Below are 24,811 nucleotides of genomic sequence, written 5' to 3'. Positions count from 1 at the left end.
CCTGGTGTCAGCTCAGGTCACAATCTCACAGTTTCATGAGTTTGAGCCCTGCTTTGGGCTCTGAGCCAGCAGCATGGAGTCTACTTGGGATTCTCCTTCCCTCTCTCTCTGCATCTTTCCCACTTGTACTCTCTCTCTCAAGTAAATAAAAATAAACTTTTAAAAAATGAACAATAGGAAAAGTCATATATAATATGGCAAGAGACAACAGGTAATTATTACAGTGTTACTCTGTTATAACCAAGGACTGTTTGAGATCTTTAAGAAGCCAAAAAAAAAAAAATTGCCTAATTTTTATTTTAACAAGAGTGCTGTGGTCTGATCAACACTACTAAACATATTTCTCAGGCGCTGTGAAGAAAGCTCAATTTGACTTTCCCTCTATATTACTTGACATTCTTATCATGGGGGAAGAAGTAGGGACCTTTTAAATTTTCCTACAAACATCTTCAAGGCTGACCTAGAAGTATAAATGTGACTGAAAAGCTGTTAAAACTCTTTACTAAAACACAAGTCTTATTACTTCCTGAACTTCCCATGCTATCATTTCTCCCACTAACCCTTTTCCCCCACCGAAATCAACAGAACAGTTGAATAAGGGGATTTCTTATTGCATACATTTCTAAGATGAAATATCACTGTGAATATAGTTCATCAGGTTCACTTTATTTTTTTTTTAATGTTTATTTATTTTTGAGAGAGAGAGAGAGAGAGAGTGCGCAAGTGGGGAAGGGCAGGCAGAGAGGGAGACACAGAATCCAAAACAGGCTCCAGGCTCTGAGCTGTCAGCACAGAGCCCAACGCAGGGCTGGAACTCACGAACCATGAGATCATGACCTGAGCCAAAGTCGGATGCTTAACCGACTGTTGCCACCCAGGTGCTCCTCATCAGGTTCACTTTAAATACATCATGAAGTACTTTATTTTTCATGAATGTGATATCCTGTTTTATTGTATTTTGCTCACATTATTTAGATACACAATTTTGGAAAGCCAACACAACTTAAGATAACACAACTTAATAACACAACTTATTTTTCTTTCTCCTTTAGGTGGTTTTTGATAATGACAAAATGTTTATCCTTCAATAATTACTATGGCAAATTATCTGTGTATGGCAAATACAAAATTTCGACAACTTGCATTTAAAAGCTTTTAACATAGAGCTGCAGTCTAGCTAGAAGGAAGTAAATATTGTAGGAATTTAAGGTTTAATTCATTATCTAGGCTAGGCAGTAGGCACACCACTACCACTGCCAGCAAAAAAAAAATCATAGTTTCTAGTGTCAAGAACTTTATCTGACCTTCATAGCCACTCCATGAAGTAGGTACTTTATTTCAATGATGAGGAAACTAAGGCTTTGAAGAGGCTAACTAATTTATCTAAATCAATAGCCAACTAGAGGCAGAGCCAGGATTCAAATCCAGGTTTGAATGACTACAAAGTCAGAAAGGCTGAGTTGAAATTTAATCTCCTACAAAGAGAATATAAAATGCCTCGAAGAATGTTAATAAAAATAATAATCTTTACTATCTCTAGGTAGTAAGTCTCAGATTATTTTTTCACTTTCCTTTTTGTCTTTTTATGTACTATCTGAATTTCCTATAATGAGTAAGGAAGTATTTTTTTCCCCTGGAAGAAAACTGAGCTCCGGCAAATAAACCAAAACAAGCATACAAAAAAACCTAAATATGATTCTGTAACTTGAGTTTTGAGACCCTCAAAAAAGTGTTCCCATGTTCAAGTGGGAGAAGAATATATTAAAGGTAGGAGGAAAAACAGGATGGGGTAGAGGGAAGTGTTTCTGGACAGACTCATAGAGAAGCCATATGGTAAGTCCCCTAGCCTACTACCTTTCTCTTAAAGTTCCATTCACCTACATGTTTACATCTTTTGACCCAGAGATCTTCTCTATGAATTTACCTTAAAGAAAAACTAGGTGCAAGAACTCATTCATGGCAGCATTACCTATTACGGAGAAAAAGCTGGAAACAACCTAAGTGTTCAAAGTGAAGGCCTATTAATAAATTATAAAGACCAGATAAAAATAGGGATACAGAAAATATCCAAAAATATGGATGCAGAAAAATAAGGATACACTATCACAATGTTTACTTTTTTCAGTTACATTTTTATTATAATTTTCTCCATTTTTAAAGTCAAAAATTATTTAAAATCTTTCCTTTAAAATGCCAGCATCATAATTATGTTATTAGAAGTAATAAGAATCAAATACACGGTGCCATAAATTAGGTCTAAAAGTCTCCCAGCTGGAAAAGGGAAGCAGGAAGCCTCAACACGCTAACCAGAGGACAATGACATGGTGAAGTAATTGACCATGGGAAGCAGTCCATTCACAGGAAATCAAGGTGGGTGGTATAATGAACAGAAAAGTTGCAAGCATATTGAAGCTATAAAAAAGTACATATTATGAGCCTTCCAACTTATTAGGACATATTATAAGTACAATACAGAAGACTTTCACAGATGAAACCTCATATTTCCAAGTGTGGCAGAGAAATATATGTAGAGGAAACTGGATATGCATTAAAAAAGGGGCGCCTGGGTGGCTCAGTCGGTTGGGCATCCGACTTCAGCTCAGGTCATGATCTCACAGCTTGTGAGTTCGAGCCCCACATCGGGTTCTGTGCTGACAGCTCAGAGCCTGGAGCCTGCTTTGGATTCTGTGTCTCCCTCTCTCTCTGCTCCTCCCCCATTCATGCTCTGTCTCTCTCCAAAATAAACAAATGTCAAAAAAAAAAAGTTTTTTTTAAAGGGGCCACCAAAACTGGAATAAATATACATTATCCTGTAGCGAAGGACCTTCCTTACACTTTGCCAGTGCTGCTCTCAACAGCGCAGGATAGCTCCGATGTAAACAACATTCACAAAATTCTGGAAAATTATTTTACAGACTATATTGTAAGATCCTTTCATAATCTTTTATTGCTGGAAGAATTCAGACCAAGATAAAACAGGTATGCATAAAGAACAAGGGCTGAATATTTTAGAATAATTAGGAGAAGCTTATAGCTGTTCATGGTAGAGAAGGAAGACAAATGTAGCCTTAGAAGACACTAAAAACACAAAATAGTCTGTGAATATCATTAGGGGTTTTTTTTAACACCATTCTCACTTCTAAGTGAAACAGGCTTTAAATTACCATATACCTAATCTTTCAACTGAGGAAAGACGTGGTAACAGTGACTAAATATAACAATGAATAAATGAGAGGGTTTTTTTTTCTACTTCTGAAGTAGAATACAGCTTTTAAAATACAGCTTTTCTCAAAATGCTTTATTTTCTTCATAGCCTGTTAACTACCTTCTTTTCACTGGAAATTGAGGAAAGCAGCAGAAAATCATGAGTATGACAAGAAAATGATGAAATGGATTTCTGAGGTGGCTTGAGGAAATGATGATCAGGTGGCCATAGTCAGTCACACCCTATATAAAAAAGCCTGGAGAGAACCAGAGGAGATCAAATTCTTCACAGCTCCAGAGAACATAAGGGTTCTTAAAAGATGGGCATCCTTGTAGCCAACTCTTCCCAGTTTTCAGATATTTTGGCTCTAAATCCAAGTGTAGTGGATATTTCCACAGGAAATTTCCATTACAGTATTTTAAAATATCACAGGGCCCCTAAAAAGCCCTATAGCACATAAAAAGAACTATCTGTAATTATGAATGTGACATCAACTGCTAACCTGAATTTACAGGGGCTCTAAAAATAGGAAGTCCTAATATGGCTGACCTTGGGACTTTCTGCCTTATATTTAACCCAAAACATTTACACACTTTAAGACGTTTTCCTTCTGTTTTAGTCTTAAGACTGTGCAAAGAATCACTGGCTGGCTCTTAAGTCTGTGTCATGATCCTTGCTACACTAGGAAAGTGATTATATTTTAACAAAATGGAACTCTTTCCTATGAAGTTTTCTGAAGTAGTCTTTGGAGACTGATTTACTAAGTTTCATATTTCCTTGCAGTATACTTTGACTTAAATGAATTATCCAGGTTCAGCTAAAGGATTCCAAATGCACAAAGTCCAGAAAACTTGCCTTCTGCTCTCATGCTACCCAACACATGCTTCTGCCAGACATTATGATTAAAGCAGTCAACCTTGATTATTGTAGGTAGCTGAACCCAGCTTAAAAAAACAAACAAAACAAAAAACAAAAAAACTTTAAACACATTCCACAGTGCTTTACAGAAGCAAACAAAAACAAACGGGAAAAAAAATCACAATTATTAAAAAGCTGATTTTTGTTTAAAACACCAAGCAAGGAATGGACATATGAATATTCCTAACCTGCAAAATGATTCCTCCACATTATATCAGCGAAACTCATTGGTGGGCCACTGGGAGGGTAGTGTTTACCTTTCAGAGGCTCATGATCAGTCCTTATCATATCCATTAAGGAGTTCTCCAACGAGTGCAAGTTAAAAGTGTCATAGGGCCTACTCCGGTCCTAAAAATAAAAACACAGAACAAGACAATAAATAAAATTAATACTACATCATTTGCTTCTTGCCATGGATTAATAACATGAATAAAACTTCCAGATCTAATAACACACATTCTTTTCATTAAGAATGATGATTTGGCATTCCTCAGCACTGGGTAAATTTAACACAAGTTTCTGTAATTGCATTCTTTCTTCCCCATATTCTTTAATGTATATGTCCTGCTACTTCAGACTTTCTCTTAAATGAACTAAAAGAGTAAATTCCAAACAAAGAGCCCAGTGAATTGGCTTTGCCCTCAGCCCTTCACTTCAGCCTCCACTGTCAAATAGACATTCTATTCAAATGAATACAGAATTTTTTTATCTAGAGTAAGTCCATAATTAAAAACCTTTAGTCTACAAACAGAATCGCTTTTCTGAAAATTCAAAAGGTGGCTGTAGTTTTGATGTAATTTTATTGGGTATATTTAATAATTACTACTGATAAGTTCTATACATTGGATACACTCTCTAAAATTTAAAATGTGTCCAAAGTACTACTAAAATTACCTTTTAAAATGCACTCACCTGAAAAAAACTTTAACTCTAGGTAGTGTTTTCGTGATACTAGAGTCAAAAACATTTTGAAAACAGAGAGCTAACACTAACTGAAGAAAAAATCATTGTTCCACCACATTTCAATCAAGCCCATGGGAGACCATCATGTACAAATTATTTTTTAGTAGTCTGAGCTAAAAGGAAGTGCAACTCATAGCCTAACTTAACATTATAGATTTAACTGGCTTTTAAGAAAAGCAAAACAAACACATACTTCAACAACCACACCAAATCAAACTATGGCAATGACAGATTATTTTCAGGGTCCTGAACAGCTGATCCAGCATGCACATGATCATTTATCGTCTCCAATGAACAGAATAAATGAATGTCAGGTAAAAACCTCAACTTCAATGACCATTTTCTAGCTTAAGTGTTAACTCTTGAGAAGCTGTTTTTCTTCTGGCTTCTGGAAAGCATAGCAGTGTATCTATCTACTTAGGGAGGCAGAAAGGAAAGTGGCATTTCCTCAGCACTGAGCATAAAGGAAAAATCAGAGGGGTATTAAATGAATTCGGTATGTATATATGCAGGTGCTAAGAAAAGCCCTGAACTGAGAACTAGGAGGCAAGAGTACTAGAATAACTACTATCAACTGGGGACTTTGGGGTACATCATGATCTACCTCTCCAGTCTGTGCCTGAAATTCCTTCCTTTATACAAATGTGAAGACTGAACTTAGAGTATGTCTAATATCTCTTATAACACTATATATATATTTTTAACTCAGAGATGAGGAGTAGGGGGGGAGGGTACAGATGTTTTCAAATGCCAGAGACAGAAATTCCATTTTTACAAACCTTTTTTTTCCCCCCAAATGGAACCACCTTGCTCATTTTATTTTAGAGAGAGAATACGTAAGCAGGAGAGAGAGGCAGAGAGAGAGAGAGAGAGAGAGAGAGAGAGAGAGAGAGAGAGAGAGAGAGAATATCCCATGCTCAGTGCAGAGCCCAACACAGGGCCCCATTCCACGACCCTGGGATCATGACCTGAACTGAAATCAAGAGTCGGACACTCAACCAACTGAGCCACCCAGGCGCCCCATTTTTACAATCCTTTAATGCACAAGTCAAGGGCCAAGTCCTGTACTAGGCCCTGGTGACTCAGAGGTGAATGCCGCAACCTAGTCCCTATGTGCAAGTAACTAGTAGAGAGACACAACCCATTAAAATTAGAGAATTACAGGTGTTTTGACAGGAGAATGTGTACAGTACAACAGACACTAAGTCAAATCTATTTCTTAAAGAACATGAATGTGTGTATTGTAATTTTTTTTTTTAAATCACATTCTGTAAAGTCCTAGGTGTTCTGAATCTAGACCTGCCATCTGATCAGGTATGAGGCTTGTCTTAGTTATCCTTAACAGTCTTCAGTATTCTCATTGGTAAAATGGGATCTTACCTGTGAGGATTAGGTTGAATTTACATATTTATTTTTCTCACACTGTGTTTGCTGAAAGGCAAGCACTCAACTTTTCTTAGTTTACTGCCACTGCCCCCCCCCCACTTGCTATCTTCACCTCATTTTTTTCTTTTTAACACTCATCAACCGTCTACTGTTGGATAAGAAAGAGACGTGGAATATTTTCTTTGGCTCTCCATTTTGCTCTTTATATAATTCAAGAAGGTCTTGTCTTTTACCTTTAAGGTCTTCCTGCAGATCATTTGTTTTCCTCTGGGTTCAAGTTATCAGTGGAAACTCCAATTACTTAGGGAGTAAAGCTGAATTTCCAGAAATGCAGGCTTATCTGCCTCCATAAGAGGTACCATATTCTTTGTCCAGAGAAAAAGCCACAGGTGAAAAAAAGAAGTGTGCTGATGAGAAGCCAAAATGACAACCTATTTCTGACACTGACAATCCTGGAATGGAGGTCCGGGAGCCTTCTAACATATTTTCAGGGTCCTGAAACTTCTAACTAGAGTCCTGCAGACATGGGGCTGTTTCAAAAAAGGCTGATAAGCAGGGCACCTGGATGGCTCAGTCCGTTAAACGGTCGACTTTGGCTCAGGTCATGATCTCACAGTTCGTGAGTTCGAGCCCCACATCGGGCTCTGTGCTGACAGCCTGGAACCTGCTTCAGATTCTGTGTCTCTCTCTCTCTGCCCTTCCCCCACTCTTGCGCGCGCGCGCGCGCGCGCGCTCTCTCTCTCTCTCTCTCTCTCTCTCTTTCAAAAATAAACATTAAAGGGGCGCCTGGGTGGCTCAGTCAGTTAAGCATCCAACTTTGGCTCAGGTCATGATCTCACAGTTTGTGAGTTCGAGCCCCGCGTCAGGCTCTGTGCTGACAGCTCAGAGCCTGGAGCCTGCTTCGGATTCTGTGTCTCCCTCTCTCTCTGTCCCTTCCCTGCTCATGCTCTGTCTCTCTCTGTCTCAAAAATAAATAAACATTAAAAATAAAATAAAATAAAATAAACATTAAAAAAAATTTTTTTTAAAAGGCTGATAACATGAAGGGACTATTAAAAATGACTGTTTGAAGGCATTCAAGAATTTTTCCAGCCAGGACAGTTTATTTTCTTCATTTAACTCTTGATATAACCCGTCAAGATAGATAACAACATACACATTTTACACATGAGGAAGGTGAGCTTCAGAGAAGATTCCAGCCTAGATCTGACCTCAAAGCCAATACCTACATCTGTCCGAAGAACTTGATCTAATCCATACAGGACAGTAAATGAAAACTCTATAGAAGCACTGCATTGCAGTTAACTACCAATGAAATGACCTTCTTGGCAAGATGGTAGTGAATTCCCATCAGAAGACAATATCGGATATTAGATGACTATCTGTCAGGAAAATTGGAGGGGGGTGTTTTGGTGGGGACCTATGCCTCTGAAATGGTTCTCAAACTTGTCAGATTGTCAAAAATCACATGTAGAAGGGTTAAAATGCAGGTTCCTGGGCTCCAGCTAAAACCAACTTAATCACAATTTGAAAAGAAATAAATGTCCTAGGAGACTCTTTTCACTGGCTATATTTGAGAGCCACTGGACTGGATGATTCTTTAAGGTACACCCTTTCACCTGCATCTGATCGGTAAAATGGGACAGTAAAGTGAGGGAGGGACTGGAAGGATAGCAGCAGGAAATAAACAAGCCTGGCCACTTTGCAGTCTTCCAATGGATTGTGGGTTAGGACAGCAATTGGTGGTCTGAAATCAGACATCAGATTTTCTAATTCTGGCTCTGCCATGGGCTGCCATGTCATTCTGAACAAGTTTCTAAGCCTTGGTTATCTTCATCTATAAAATGATGATGATTTTTCCCTTTGTTTTTTTTTTTTTTTTTTTTTTTTTTTTTTACCTAATGACAATGTACAACAAGGCATCTGTATAGTGGTGGCTACTGGAATATTAAGGAGAACACAAAGAGACTTCTAGGATGCCACCTTAGAGTACTGGGACATATATTTAAAAACCAAGAGGCTCTCTAGTGCTCAACACATGAAAACATGATATGCAAAATGCAGGACAGAATTTGCACAGGCTTTGTTCACTGAAGTGAACAAACTTCAGTGCTGAGACTTATTTTCTCATTAAAATTTATTTATCTATGCCTCATTGATTTATATTTGCAGCATTCTATTCATCCTCTTTGTTTTATAAGTAAACATTACTAAAAACAACTGATTAACCAGGAAGCCTACAAGAAACGGAACAAAAAGGATAGAAAAGCTATAAAATTTGCAGCAAAATTCAAACAGAAATACATAGAGAAAACTAGACCATAATTTATCATTCAACAAGAGTTACAAGTAACAACTAACCTTTAAAATATTTTTAATAAGCTTTGTTTCCCTATAGAGGGAAAATAAGGAAAATATCTTTTTTTCATTTGTTTTTAATAAGCAAACACACTGGGAAGTATTAGAACATTACATTTATAAATGATGCATCCCATTATTGACTCCTTTTCTTTGACGATAACCAATGGCAAATGTTATCAGTTAGTTGTACATGGAGGTAGCACACTCCCATTGTACAGTTCACTAGCCTTGCTTTTATTCTTCCCTCAACTTGACCTAATATTAGTAAATCTATCATGTACTTAATATGTGCCTGCCACTATCCTAAGCATGCTACATGCAATCTCTCATAACTCTATGAGGTAGGTAACTTTTACCTCCCTTTTGTAAGTTAAGCAATTAAATCTTGGTGAGATTAAGTAACTGGCCCAATATTACAGACCAGTAAGCAACAGAGCCAAGGTTCCAATCCACTCAAATCTAGACTGTGCTCTTAAGGACTCTCACTCTACTGCCTCCCTGACTTCCTCCTACTCCCTCAACCTTTAATCCTTTTCACAAATACCCCCCTCAACCTAATCCTAACACAATCAGAGAGAGGCCTCTTTGACTACCACCCTGCTACATAGGCAACCTAATATAATCCTCATCCGCCCTTAGTCAATTAACTCTTGTTCAAAGGACAGTTAAATTCAAGAAGTAGCTTGATCTACACTCCAGCAGAGCCACAGGCCCACCTCTATCAGTCCTATCCCACTCACCTGCCTTTTTCTTGAGAGAAAAATCTAGGACCCTTTTCTACCCTTTCTGGCTTATCCCCCAGACATATCCTCTCCTAGAGATACAAGGTAGAAGGCTGCAAGGACCCAAGAACATCTGAGAAAAAAAGCAGCTCTGGAACCAAATGATAAAATTAATCATTATGCCTACTATGTGCCAGGAACTGGGCCAACTGCTTTAGAGCCATGATCTTAATCTTCAGCACAACCCTATAGGGCCAGCATTATCTCTGTCTCACAGAGGAGAGAGCTAAGTTCACAAAGGTTATATAACTGCTCAAAGTCACAAAGCTGGACAGAAATCAGGATGTGAACCCAGGTCTATGACTTTCAAGTCCAGGCCAGTAATGTTCCAATGTTTCTCCACTGATCAGTTGCTTTGTGTTCCATGAACAATGGAGACTTGGCTAGCAAAAAAAGGGACACAGACAGGATCAAAAAGCAAAAGGTGGTTAGATGTTTGAATGGGCTAGGAAAGAATAAATGGGGTCGTGCAATAATATAGAAAAACAAGAGGAGGCATTCCTGAAGGAAGGCTTTTACATTTATCATATGGTTTCAACATATGTATGGATAAAACATTTCAAAGTTAAATACATTCAACACATAAGGGATTAACCCACAAAATTAGCCATTTCTGAATTTCCATCCTACTGCTCTTATTTTCTAATGAATTTATATTATTTGAAACTACCTCAGGTCCCTATCTACACTATAAACACTGTTTAATGTTAATTAATATGTTTTACCTATTTTAAATGAGTATTTAATCACATAACTAACACATAAACACATTCTTCCTGAACACACAGAAACAAAAGACCATTACATTAAAAGCTAGTCTCCAATCCTGCCTTCTTGCACTCTTCAGATGACTATGTACATTTGGCATGTATTCTTTGAGATGTTTAAAAATATATTCACACACACACACACACACACACACATCCATAGAAAAATGTTTTATGTTATTTCTTCCCCTAAACATAGAAGTATGCCTACTGTTCTACAGTTGCTTTCTTGGACCAGTATTGTGCTTCTGAGGTAGGCCTCTTTTATATATATATGGGATATATATATTCTTGTCTCTCACCAACCCAACCATATACACATCCTTCCTACAAAGTAAATGCTCAGTTTTCTCAAATTTTCTGTTCTGGTCCTTTTTTTTTTTTTTTTTTTTTAATTTTTTTTTTTTTCAACGTTTATTTATTTTTGGGACAGAGAGAGACAGAGCATGAACGGGGGAGGGGCAGAGAGAGAGGGAGACACAGCATCGGAAACAGGCTCCAGGCTCTGAGCCATCAGCCCAGAGCCCGACGCGGGGCTCGAACTCACGGACCGCGAGATCGTGACCTGGCTGAAGTCGGACGCTCAACCGACTGCGCCACCCAGGCGCCCCTGTTCTGGTCCTTTAAGCACATCCCTTCCATGCTTGGTCTACTTTGGCAAAATGGTTTTCTGACCTCCAGTTTCTAGGAAAGATACTAACAATGAAACATAAGAATCTATGGAGCTTATAAATCCTGAGTAAAAACCAAAGAGCCAATACGTCCAAAAGTTCAACATGCAGTTATTTCAAGCATAGAATCTGCTTAAGAGTATCATAAAGAATAGACAGGACATTTTAATAATGAATACTAGATAGGGGCAGCAAACAATTAGATGACCAGTAATATAAAACTTCTATGTATCACAAAATAGAAGTCTAGAAATTTATAGTTCTAAACTAATTACTGCCATTATTTGTCAGAACCTATCAAAAACATGAGGTTCCTATATCAAACTGAACTTTTACTATTGAGCAGCTTGACATACATTTGCCCTAAGATTAAAACCTTTCCCAAGGGGCGCCTGGGTGGCGCAGTCGGTTAAGCGTCCGACTTCAGCCAGGTCACGATCTCGCGGTCCGGGAGTTCGAGCCCCGCGTCAGGCTCTGGGCTGATGGCTCAGAGCCTGGAGCCTGTTTCCGATTCTGTGTCTCCCTCTCTCTCTGCCCCTCCCCCGTTCATGCTCTGTCTCTCTCTGTCCCAAAAATAAATAAACGTTGAAAAAAAAAAAAAAGAAAAATTAAAAAAAAAAAAAAAAAAAAAACCTTTCCCAAATAAAGGAAAACCTGTCACTCATATGAGGGAAAGGGAAAAACAATAACTTTTCAAATGCAGATTTTTATCCCATACTCAGTGAGTACCAAGTCTTTCAGTCCCCACAGACAAAATAATAGCCCTCTGGAAAGCATGACTATAGATTCTTCTTGTCACTCAATAGCAAGTAAACAATGCTCCTTGTATCTAACCTAAAGTCCTTACAAAGCTGAGCCTTCTCCTTCTTTATCCTCAGAAGAGAAATAACTGATCAGCACCTGCTATGAATTTTAATATTCTTTAAGATTATTGTTAAATCCAGTCTTCCACATAAGAATTCTCCAGACCCCTCAATATAGCCTGGGATACAATTAGGGTATACAAAGAAATTATGACTTCCTCATCTTTTTCTTCTTGAGATTGACTAATTCCAGTTTAACCTTTTTCTATTAGGTTATATTTTTCCTTGTTGTTAACAGCAAACTAACCAAGAACTAACCAAGGTTCTTTAAAAAAAAAAGGGGGGGCAAGTTATAAAAAGCAAGAGGATAGTTCCACTCAACAACCAGAGGAGCATGACAACCTGAAGCACAATCAGCAATTTTCACCCAGCCTCTTCCAGCTCCCTGCCATCCCCAATCTTCCTTCATAGCTCTTCTCACTGGTGTGCCACATACATTCAGATAAGCAGCCCAGTTTATCAGACACTGGAAAACATGACTTTGGGATCACCTTATTCGCTTGAAGTAACTTACATATGAAGGCCAGATCTAGCTGGACAAATGGTGAAGAGGTAAACTGGACAAAAAGTACAAATGCCTACTGCTATGACCTCTGACTATGGTAAACAGCTCAGAGCTATGTATATACGCACTTAAAAAAAATAGGAGGTGTACAGGTTAGCAGTGTGTTGGGTAAAAGGCAGAAAGGCAGACCTAGGGAGGATACAGAAAGGGAGAGAAATAAATACAATGGTCAAAAGAGCAGGCTTCAAGGAACTACAAAAGTTAAAGTTGCCCCTTTCCTTGATTATTGTGTATATATGACTAGCTGGTATTACCCCAAATCACTAGGTTGTGAGTCAGCAGAATATCATCCCAAGCAGTTTATTAGGCATTAGTTTATAAGGCATGATAATGTAGGGGGAGTTTGACTTTTGCAACCAAAACCTATCTTAGGACATTAGGCAAAAGTACATGTAGCTCCTTGGGGCACTTGGGTGGCCCAGTCAGTTAAGAATCAGACTCTTGGTTTCAGCTCAGGTCATGATCTCACAGTTGGTGAGTGCAAGCCCCACATCAGGCTCTGAGCTGGTAGCGCAGATCCCTGCTTGGGACTTCCTGTCTCCCTCTCTCTCTCTGCCCCTCCCCTGATCGTGCTCTCTCTCTCTCTCTCAGAATAAATAAACATGAAAAAAAAATTTTTTTAAGTGCATGTAGCTCCTCATATTGTTTTCTTTTTACTAATCATAAATGTCAAAACCTTTCCACGGTATAGTTGAGACTCTCCTTCTCTGCCCCAATATTTTAATTCCAGGTAATTAGCACTAACTCTGTATTGTTATTACTTCTTTACATGCCTATCAACAAATTGTAAATTCTATGGGAGCAGAGACATATCTTACGTTCCCATCACCTAGCAGAGGGCACATCACAGGCATACAGTAAATGCTTGTTTTGCACTTAAGTCATCCTTCTGAAGGTTTCAAATTACATGGTTGTTTTTTTTTTTTTCATTTAAAACTAACAAAGAACTGCACACCTATTAGAATGGCTAAAAAGCCAAGAAAACCCCTGACAATTCCAAATGTTGACTAGGACACAGAACACCAGAACTCTCATAAATTACTGGCGGGAATGCAAAATGGTACAGCCACTTGAGAAAAACAATTTAGTAGTTACTTAAAAAGTTAAATCTTACCCTAAATCATACAACCTAGCAACCCTACTCCTAAGTATGTACCCAAGATAAATAAAAACACATGTCCATACAAAAACTGTATATAAATGTTTATAACTTTATTTTTTTAATATGAAATTTATTGTCAGACTGGTTTTCATACAACACCCAGTGCTCATCCCAACAGGTGCTCTCCTCAATGCCCATAACCCACTTTCCCCTCCTTCCCACCCCCCATCAACCCTCAGTTTATTCTCAGTTTTTAAGAGTCTCTTATGGTTTGGCTCTCTCCCTAACTTGTTTTTCCCCCTTCTCCTCCCCCATGGTCTTCTGTTAAGTTTCTCAGGATCCACATAAGAGTGAAAACATATGGTATCTGTCTTTCTCTGTAGGACTTATTTCACTTAGCATAACACTCTCCAGTTCCATCCACATTGCTACAAAAGGCCATATTTCATTCTTTCTCATTGCCAAGTAGCATTCCATATAACAACTTTATAAAGTAACTTTATTCATAATTTCCCTAAACTGGAAACTACCCAAATGCCCATCAACTGGTAAACTGATAAACAAATTTTGCTACATCCACATAATGAAATATTATTCAGCAATAAAAAGAAACAAAGTATTGATATGTGCTGTAACATGGATAAGACTTGAAAACACTATAAGGGAAAGACGCCAGTCACAAAGGATCACATGTTGAATAATTTCCAATTATATGAAATATCCACAATAGGCACATTAGCCATAGAGACAGAAAGTGGAGTGGTCATTGACTAGGGCTGGGGTAGTCGAGGGAATTGACTGCTATTGGTTATGGGGTTTCCCTTTTGGGGGCAATGAAAACATTTTAGAATTAGAGAGTGATTAGTGACATAATTTTTGTAAATATACTAAAAACCATGTTATTTAAATAAAAATTTAAAAGGTCAATGAACTTTATAGTATGTTAATTATATCTTAATACCTTTTTTTTTTTTAAGTTTTTCTAATGCTTTAATAAGAACGATGATACCACCTGAAAATCATCTATTTTAGGTATAGGTCATAAGATATAACAACCTTCCTCAGCTGTGAATGGAGGAAGGCAAAGTTTTGACTATAGCTGTTCCATTCAGGAGCCTCAACAGGACTCAGGCAATAAAACCTAAACCAGACAGTAGTAAAGCTCAAAAGGCAACTATTGCCAAATAACTAATGCCATCCATTGTTACAATGTGTGTCATTTACACTTCTAAGGATGTCTTTAAAGCTCCTGCAGAGACCTACAAGCAGTTAATGACATTACCCACAAACAGCATCTTCTCATGTCTCCCACTGTTTCTGAATTTTTTATATTTCAGAGATTCCAGTCTTAGAATGATGTGCTGTGTTTTCAGAGACCCAGCTCATCCCATTTGTAACGAGGGCACATTTTAAGAAGGATATGCTCCAGTATCTACCTAGAACTATTATTAGGCCATAAAAGATACCTACATTTATAAACAACAAAGGAGGCCCTGCTCCCATTCATTTCAATGGTCCTTTGATTTGAATCCACAAATACCAAAGTCTTCCCACCCTGCTGCTGTTCATTTCAATTGCTGTCTGACTTGAGTGGATAAATGGGGAGTTACACAGCAGAAATTTACAGATTCACTGGCATCTGACAGGGGCCACGATGTGAAACTTCTGCTGTGGCCCCTGTTATCTTCTATGGTCCCTGTATTTAAAACCTGAGCAGCAAAACACAGCTGCTTTTATGCAAACAGTCCTATGGCAATGAAAGCAATAAAGGAACAACTGTGCCAATTTGATCTAGCAGCTAAGGTTCTTCCCCCTTTCAGAAACCAAGGTGATGCCATGCCCAGTGCACACACAGATTAAGAGTGATGGACTTCTTCACTGTCACTCCCCTGCCACGACTGGAGAGATCACCAATGTACATGTGTGTTTATTTTTAAGCAGGAAACTTGGTAAATACCAAAAAAATTCACTCCAAGTTGATGAACTGGGACCAGAAGAGGAGAAGTACATTAGTTTTTCTCGTTTTCGAACCTTTTCTTCTAATGGAAGAAGGGAAAACAAACAAAAGCCTACATCTCAAGTTTACTGTACAATTCTGATTCCAGATAGGAACAGTAATAAAAACAGATTAAGTAACCAAATATAATAGGATAGTATGGTCAAAAGCCCAAACTGCCTTAACCATTTTTAAAGCTTCATTATTTCTGAATTTGAGCAGGCTTACACCCTTAGCCTCCTTTATGCCCAACCCGTCTCCGATAGAAGATAATGCTGGTTTCTAAAAATATCAATCTGCCTCCACCAATGTGCCTCTAAGGAGGGAGAAACGGATGTGTATACTGCTTTTCATAACAAGCCTCGTATAATTTGTCATAGCTACCATATAATGGATGATTAATATGTGCCAAAACCTGTGCTGAGTACTTTACTTAGATTACTTTATTTGGGGCACCTGGGTGGCTCAGTCGGTTAAGTGTCCAACTCTTGGTTTCGGCTCAGGTCATGATCTCAAGATTCATGGGTTCGAGCCCCACATTGGGCTCTGTGCTGACAGTGCATGGAGCCTGCTTGGTATTCTGTCTCCCTATCTCTCTCAAAATAAATAAAGTTTAAAAAATTATTTTAAAAATTAATCTTGGGGCGCCTGGGTGGCGCAGTCGGTTAAGCGTCCGACTTCAGCCAGGTCACGATCTCGCGGTCCGTGAGTTCGAGCCCCGCGTCGGGCTCTGGGCTGATGGCTCGGAGCCTGGAGCCTGTTTCCGATGCTGTGTCTCCCTCTCTCTCTGCCCCTCCCCCGTTCATGCTCTGTCTCTCTCTGTCCCAAAAATAAAATAAAACGTTGAAAAAAAAAATTTAAAAATTAATCTTTACAACTGTGCTAAAAGGTAGATATTACAATCTCTATTTTACAGATGAGGAAACTAATTATTAAATTCAGTCCTTCATACAAATCAGGTGCCCTTGAAGAAGACTACACACGAATTATTTGTTATGTAAGCATTCCAGGAAGAAAAGAACATTTATAAATCCTTAACCTAATCTTCAATTTAAATGTTATCACATTTAAGATGAACATACTAAAGCATCTAAATGAAAAGCATCTACATTTATTAAAATATTTGGTATTTAGAAGATTAAAAAAAATCACTTTAAAATAAAGTCTGTATAATTCTAGTAATGCTACTTTAAGGTACTTTAGAGATCTTAACATAAAATGCAACAATTTAGATTAAGGGAAGTTCAGTCAGAATTTCCAAAATGTCCACAACACAGAATGTTTTTTAGAAGAACAGCTTTCTTTATTACTTTCAAATGTTAATGCTAACAAAATTTTGCTGTGGGTGTTGAGGGCTGTTTTTACTCTTTCTTCACTTATTCCACATAGATTTATTGGGAACTTTAATGTGCCAAGCATTAAAGATTAAAAAATTAAGAGAGGCATAGTCTCTGTCCACAAGAAGCCAGCTGTCTAGTTTACAAATAATTACCATATAATGAGGTAAATGCAATGACAGAGCTATGTGCTTGGAATTATGGGAGCACAAATGATGGAGAGATTGAAAAGGAGAGGCACAGTGACTTGCACAGACATCTGAGCCCAACTTCTCAAGGAATTTGGAAGGACCCAAGAAGAAATTCTCCAGAAGATATATAGGTTATATACAGGCTACAAATAGGTAACATTTGTTTGTAAATACATGGACATTAAGGATGTCGTTTACTAAATAAAACCTTTCTACAGGACAGTATCAGGTTAACTTACATGTGAATAAGCACAATTTCAGAATAATATTCCACCACCACAGAGTCCAACTTTATCTTTTTTTAAGTTTTTAACATTTATTTATTTTTAAGAAAGAGAGAGACAGAGTGTGAGTGAGAGAAGGGCAAAGAGAGAGGAAGACACAGAATCTGAAGCTGGCTCCAGACTCCGAGCTGTCAGCACAGACAACGCGGGGCTCAAACACACGAACTGCAAGATCATGATCCGAGCCAAAGTCAGATGCTTAACCCACTAAGAGACCCAGGTGCCCCCCAACTTTATTTTAAAGACTTTTGGGTGTGTGTGGCCTTACATCTTTTTCCTGGTATTCAACTCTGGGGGTCTAGAGGGGAATATTATCATTATTGAGCTAGATCTGCAAGCATTCACTCTCCAGCATACTAAGGTTATAAATAATCTAATTTCTTCCTATTACCCTTTATTTACAGACTACTTTACATCTCATAAAGAATTTTCACACACATTCTTGCTCATATGAACCTCATTAAGGTGTTCTTTTGAGCCTTATTTAGCATGACCTATACCACTCCAACATATCCCAGAACCTTCCTCCTATTAAACCAACAACAGGGCTGTCAAGGACTCTTGGAATTAAATAACAGCAGAACTAATCAATATTGGCTATATGGTACTGTTTCAAGCACTTTACATGTTTTATCTCATTTCCTCCTCAAAAGCCTATGGAGGTAAATAATATTGTCATTCCATTTTACAAACGAGAAAACTAAGGCACAAAGATATCATATAGAAAGTATCTGAGACAGGAGTTAAACCCAGGCAATTCAAAGCCTTAAAATCATTGTGTTCTTCTGCTTCTAGGTTGAGAATCATTCCTAATTAATAATTCTCATTTCTGTTATTATCTAACCATTATTTTTCTATTCATCCTGATGCGTGTGGCAGGAGAAAGAGTGAAAAAGAAACGTACCTTCTTATATTATGGCTTCTTATTCATTAAGCTGAATTCCAGACCTACTAAAGAACTTAAAAAAACCCTAATGTTTTACTTAAATTTGTGTGTCAAACCTTATTTTGGGGAAATAGTTCAGTGAAAAACATAAAGCAATAATTTGCCTTTGAAAAGCAATTAAACTAGGATCTCTTTTTAAGGTATAGCTATTTGGAAGTTCTGAAACTGATTCAATTTACAAAATTTTTTTATTCCCAAAATGTGGTGGAAACATTTACTACCTAAGAAGTGAGATACCAATGTAAAAAATTTTATATGTAAACATAAATAGTTTATAGTATAAATACACAGACAGTACTCTTTCCATGAACCCTATCATCCCTGGAATATATTGTGCCTTCTAGAAGCAGAGGAAAAAATAAGCAAGCTGACAGGCAGTGTTATGATTACCCTCACTCAACGAAACTATAGGGTACATACAATATTCTAAAAGCAAAAATGAAGAGGAATTTCAAGGCATGATTTGAGGAAGGAAAAAGGAGAGAAAAGCTATGAAAATATAAAAAGCAAAGCACAGACAGAACTCACTATTTGCACAACTGTATATACAAGATAGTCTCTTCACTGGGATGACCAGTGACAGCCAGAATTCTAATGCTCTGGTGCTCAGCAGTTAGGTAAATAGTAAATCACAGCACATCATAGGCACTTAAATTTCAGTAGAATTGGACAAGTCATTCAACCTCCCTGTGGATCAGTATCCTCATAAGTGAGTAATAATAACAATAAAACCGCGGATAACAGTAATACCTACCTCACATGGATGTTACTACAATATCTGTGAAGCATTTAGTACACTACATAGCATAAAGCAAGCACCAAATAAGTGTGAAATAAATAAAATAAGCAAATGAATACCATTTTTCTCCATCATCATACAGGAAAGTGAAGATGGTCATATACCACGGTATGCAAGTCCACAATGAACTTCAATTCTGTCTTCATGAAATAATGATGAACTGAGGTAAAAGTCAGGCATAATTTATAGGCTGAAAACTATGGAAAGCAAGCGGCAAATAAATTACATCCAACTAAGTGGAACTGAATAGACAGAAGGCATATGAAAAATCCGCAGTGATTATTTTGAAATAATATAAGATAGGAAAGTTGTTGAAGACCAAAAGAAAGGAAGAAAAATATCACACACAGACACAGACATAGACACAGACACACACACGCACATCTTTAAGGAATAATACTTAAATTACTGAACAATCTGTAGTCACTTGAAAAACTGAAGGTATGAACAAAGCTTCAGTGGATATACAGTACTTTTTAAAATGCTTTTCACTTGAAAAATTTCATGATTTTGTTGACAACTCATCTATCCTATTTAAAAACAATCTCATTGGGGCGCCTGAGTGGCTCAGTTGGTTAAGCGTCCGACTTCAGCTCAGGTCACGATCTCACGGTCCGTGAGTTCGAGCCCCGCATCGGGCTCTGGGCTGATGGCTCAGAGCCTGGAGCCTGCTTCCGATTCTGTGTCTCCCTCTCTCTCTGCCCCTCCCCCGTTCATGCTCTGTCTCTCTCTGTCTCAAAAATAAATAAACATTAAAAAAAAATTAAAAAAAAATAAAAACAATCTCATTTATAAACATTAAAAATAAATAAATAAATAAAAATAAAAACAATCTCATTTATAATGTAAACATAGGCTCAGTCAGTTGAGTGTCTGACTCTTGATTTCGGCTCAGGTCATGATCCCCGGGCTTTTGGGATTGAGCCTTGCATCGGGCTCCACACTGAGCATGGATCCTGCTTGCGATTCTCTCTCTCTCTCTCTCTCTCTCTCTCTCTCTCTCTCTGCCCCACCCCCTCTCCTCCACTCACACTCTCTCTCTCTAAAATACAATTAAAAAAGAAAATAGCATGTAAACATAAAACTCAAAGATAATAATTAGGAATATCTTTAGTGATAAAAATGAGAACATATTTAAAATGTTTTTCTCAACTGTAAAGAAAGCACCACATAAAATCAACAGAAACAGCAGCAGTACAATATATATATCTACCCATTTCTGAACAATATTTGTTGCTCGAAAACCTCAATAGCTTTAAAAAATGTGTTGAAATATTCTGCCTACTGGAAGCAAATACTTAATCTAATAGACAATCTATCAAGTGTACAAGAAAACTCTTACATGTTCCTTGTAAATTCATATTGTATTTCTTTGTGTAACATGTTTTATTAATAATGGCATGCTAATGGAAGACCTCAGATTTATGCATAAAAGTGCAAAATGAAACAGAAACCACAAATTATAAAACTATACTATGACTTCCTGTACAGATAAACTGTGCCAAATCATGACACAGAACATTATCTAAGATCAAATGGCTTTAAGTATCAGCTCATTCAGACCCATTTGTTCTAAAACAGGTCTATATATCTTCAGTGTCCAATATAGTAGCTACTACCTACATGTGGCTATTAAGCAACTAAAATATTGCTAGAACAAATTGAGATGTGTTGTAGGTATCAAATACACACTGGATTTTGAAGACTTAGTATGGAAAAAATAAAGCAAAATATCTTACTAATAATTTTTATATTGATCACACATGTTGAAATGATATTCTGGATAAAGTGGGTTAAATACAATATATTATTAAAATTAATTTCACCTATTTCTTTTTACTTCTTAACTGTGCTACTAGAAACTTTAAAATTATCGTATGTGCCTTGTGGTCTATTTTTATTGGGCTACATATTTAACAGAAACTCAGCTTTGAATTCTTATATTCCAAAGTTAAGACCACTGGCTAGCCCAGCAACTAAACCAGTTTACTATGTAACCAATAATCCCTGCCCAAACTTTGTTTAGTAATTTCTGCCCTCAAAGCACCCAATTACTAACCTTAGCCTCTATTTAAGTACCCTAATTCCCCTTCCCCCCTTCTAAGACCCTCCTGAGCTTCTGTCAACGTAGAGCCTATTCAGCAAGTTTAGGAATGCCAGCTTTGTATGATCAACAGGTTTCCTGGTGGTCTTTGCATAGGGCTTTGGCAAAGTTAATAAACAAGCCTTGTAAAATGCAGTAAGTTATATTGAGGGTGCATAATGAACAGGAACCGTCAGAAAAAAGTAATTATGACTGACCCTTGAACAGCACAGGCTTGAACTGCATGGGTCCACTTATATTTTTTTCAATAAATATAGTATAGTACTGTAAATGTATTTTCTTTCCTTATGATTTTCTTTTTTTTTTTTTTTTTAATTTTTTTTTTCAACGTTTATTTATTTTTGGGACAGAGAGAGACAGAGCATGAACGGGGGAGGGGCAGAGAGAGAGGGAGACACAGAATCGGAAACGGGCTCCAGGCTCTGAGCCGTCAGCCCAGAGCCCGACGCGGGGCTCGAACTCACGGACCGCGAGATCGTGACCTGGCTGAAGTCGGACGCTTAACCGACTGCGCCACCCAGGCGCCCCATCCTTATGATTTTCTTAATAACATTTGTTTTTCTATAGCTTGCTTTATTGTAAGAATACAGTTATATAAAACATATAACAGGAAAAAATAAAAATAAAAAAACATATAACATGGAAAATATGTGTTAAACCAATTGTTTGTTATCAGTAAGGCTTTTGGTCAACAGTAGGCTATTAGTTAAGCTTTAAGGGAGTCAAAAGTTTTATGTGGGTGGGGCACCTGGCTGGCTCAGTTGATAGAGCATGCCGACTCTTGATCTTGGGGTTGTGAGTTTTAGCCCCATGTTGAGTGTAGAAACTAGTTAAAAATAAATTTTTTAAAAAAGTTGTATGTAGGGGCGCCTGGGTGGCTCAGTCGGTTGAGCGTCCGACTTCGGCTCAGGTCATGTTCTCACAGTGTGTGAGTTCGAGCCCCGCGTTGGGCTCTGTGCTGACGGTTTGGAGCCTGGAGCCTGCTTCAGATTCTGTGTCTCCCTCTCTCTCTGCCCCTTCTCTGCTCATGCTCCGTCTCTCTCTGTCTCAAAAATAAATAAAAACATTAAAAAAAAAAAGTTGTATGTAGGTTTTTGATTGTGCAGGGGGTCAGGGCCCTTAACCCTCATATTGTTCAAGGGTCAACAGTGTATGTAAGTTGTTCTAAATGATTTAAATTACCTAAATTAAAATACACACTTGTAACAATCTACCTTATTTCAGAAGAATGAAAAAGCAAATCACATGGGCCCTATGGTTCCTGCTATGCCAGAGTAGAAGATCATAACATTTAAGTTAGAAACAGGTATATCAGTTTCACTGCTGTTTCTGAGTCTTATAAATGGGCTAGGACCAGGATCTAAATTTTCAGATGCTGTAGAACTCATTATTTTCATGATTTGGTACCCAACTCCTGACTGGCTCTGTAGAGTAAAAGTGGGTGGGATTTTAGAGGAGACACAAAGCAAATGTGGTCATCTCTACTACTTTTTAGTCTCAGGACTTAGTGGAACACCATTTTAAATCCAATAGCCAAGGTAAACTCCCTAGTCTAGAGCAGATTATAATATGGCCAATTAGCTGAAATCCACCAACTCTCCCCAGTTGAGTGAATTACACCTTGCCATTTTGATTCCTATCAGTGGTCACATTTAAACTCCAGAATTACAACTACTTAAGTAGGCCATATTTATGAAAAACTAAATTTATCCCCAAATCACTAAACAGAAAATCATATATATGACTCAATTTTCAACTTTTCACCATTGAACACATGTTAATGTAAAGTAACACATATTTTGCTTACCCCCAAATAGTCATCCATCCCACCCAAACTTATTTTCACCATTTACTTTTTCAACTTTCTCAGTGCTCTCCACATCAGTAAATTCAAAGATTTTTTTTTAATAAAGACACCAGATACACTCCAAAACCTATGGCGACCTAATATACAACATCAGAATAAAAATCTTTCCCAACTTGTGAACCATATATTAATGAAAAAAACCATCATGGCAGAATCTAAATAGTACCACATTTGCTTGATTTATCAATATGATGATCCACAATCAATTTTGCAACTTTGGCTGCTTTACTTTGATTTTCAGTATTCTTAAGCCTCTCTACCACCAATGAATGCTTAAATCAAATTAAGTTCATTTTAACAGAACATGATTAAGAACAACCAATGATAGGGGCACCTGGGTGGCTCAGTCAGTTGAGCATACTACTCTTGATTTCAGCTCAGGTCATGATCCCAGGGTCATGAGATTGGGCCCCACACTGAGCATGGAACCTCCTTAAAATTCTCTCTCTCTCCTCTCTCATCTCTCTCTCTCTCTCTCTCTCCCCCCCCCTTTGCCCCTCTCCCTGGCTCCTGCGTGCTCTCTTTCTCTAAAGTAAAACAAAATGAATGACCAATGACAAACAGTACTCCAAAATCAACGAGAAATTTTGACTTTTACATCATTAATTCATGATTACATAGTCTATTCAAGATGTCTCCAACTCAAGTCTCTGCAAGGGTGCATGTATATGTGTGTGTATACATACATACATATTAAAGAGAGATGTGGGTATATGTTTTAATGTAAAAAAAAATTACAAGCACAAACCGTTCTCCAGCCTACCTGCAAGGGTTCTATCCACAGTTAAGTCAACATAAATTGCTGAGAAGATACGATGACCCTTTTATGAATTCTACAGAGGTGGAGCTGAAGTTGTTATAGGGAATACTGCAGCATAAAAAGATGCTCTCATTCACTCCCAGAGCCTGACCTTTTATCGGTTCTACTTCCCCAATTTTAATTGCATGCCTGTTGCTCATTCTCATTTGAATAGCCCCTCAGTGCCTCAGTGCCATAACACTCAATTTACTGGGGGGACAGAGAGTCAAGAAGTGGAAATATTCTTATCAGTAGTTTAAGAATGAGAATGAGCAATCGTAGTTTTGCCTTCTTGAAATTCAAATGATAAAATTCAGAGAGAAGGCTGCAGTTTGATGCCCTGGAAGTCCCAAAAAGAGAGAAGGGGGAAAGGGGGAAGACTATTTTCTTCTCTTCTTCCTCAATCCTCTTAATGGATAGAGACCTCTATGGGGAACATTGTGGGCAATACAGTGTCACCTAGTTTTAGCTGGAGCAAAGCCATGTAAGGAAAGAGAAAGATTAAAAAAAAAAAAAAAAAAAAAAAGCCTAAAAGTAGATACTGTTTTACACATAACAGCTCAAAATGATCTTGTTCTCCTTCACATCCTCTAATCCATCAGTCAGCACTCGTGACATATTTTCCTTTGTAAGTTTTCTCATAGTTATACCCTCCTAGATTTGTGCTAAATCCAAGATAACTATCATGCCTTCTCACCACCCTCCCTGACCCCAGGTTGTACTGTGGCGGGCACACACATTTCTCCAATCAATGTGCCTGGTCTTTCTAAATATCTATTTTTATTGTCCCACTGCCCTGATCTTAGTTCTTCAGGGTTCCCACAGTCAGCAGAAGAATCCACATTCCTCAACCAGACATTCAAGACTGGCACTGTCATGATAAGCATCATCAGTACTAGTCTCAT

General features: G+C 37.8%; 1 protein-coding gene across 5 annotated transcripts in view; it reads right to left on the bottom strand.

Moving 5' to 3' along the window:
• Positions 1-24,811, bottom strand: part of CPEB3 (cytoplasmic polyadenylation element binding protein 3) — a 192,558-nt gene that overhangs the window by 116,780 nt on the left and 50,967 nt on the right. For 4 of the 5 annotated variants that reach the window (XM_032595151.1, XM_032595150.1, XM_032595149.1 and 1 more), the window contains one exon: positions 4,312-4,471. In XM_032595151.1, the coding sequence (XP_032451042.1) occupies positions 4,312-4,471 (160 nt within the window). The remainder of the gene's footprint in view (positions 1-4,311; positions 4,472-24,811) is intronic. The other variant, XM_030334559.1, reaches the window with a different exon arrangement.

This window comes from Lynx canadensis, chromosome D2 (assembly GCF_007474595.2).
Source record: "Lynx canadensis isolate LIC74 chromosome D2, mLynCan4.pri.v2, whole genome shotgun sequence".
Lineage (NCBI taxonomy): Eukaryota > Metazoa > Chordata > Mammalia > Carnivora > Felidae > Lynx > Lynx canadensis.
This window is presented reverse-complemented; position numbering and strand designations above follow the sequence as displayed.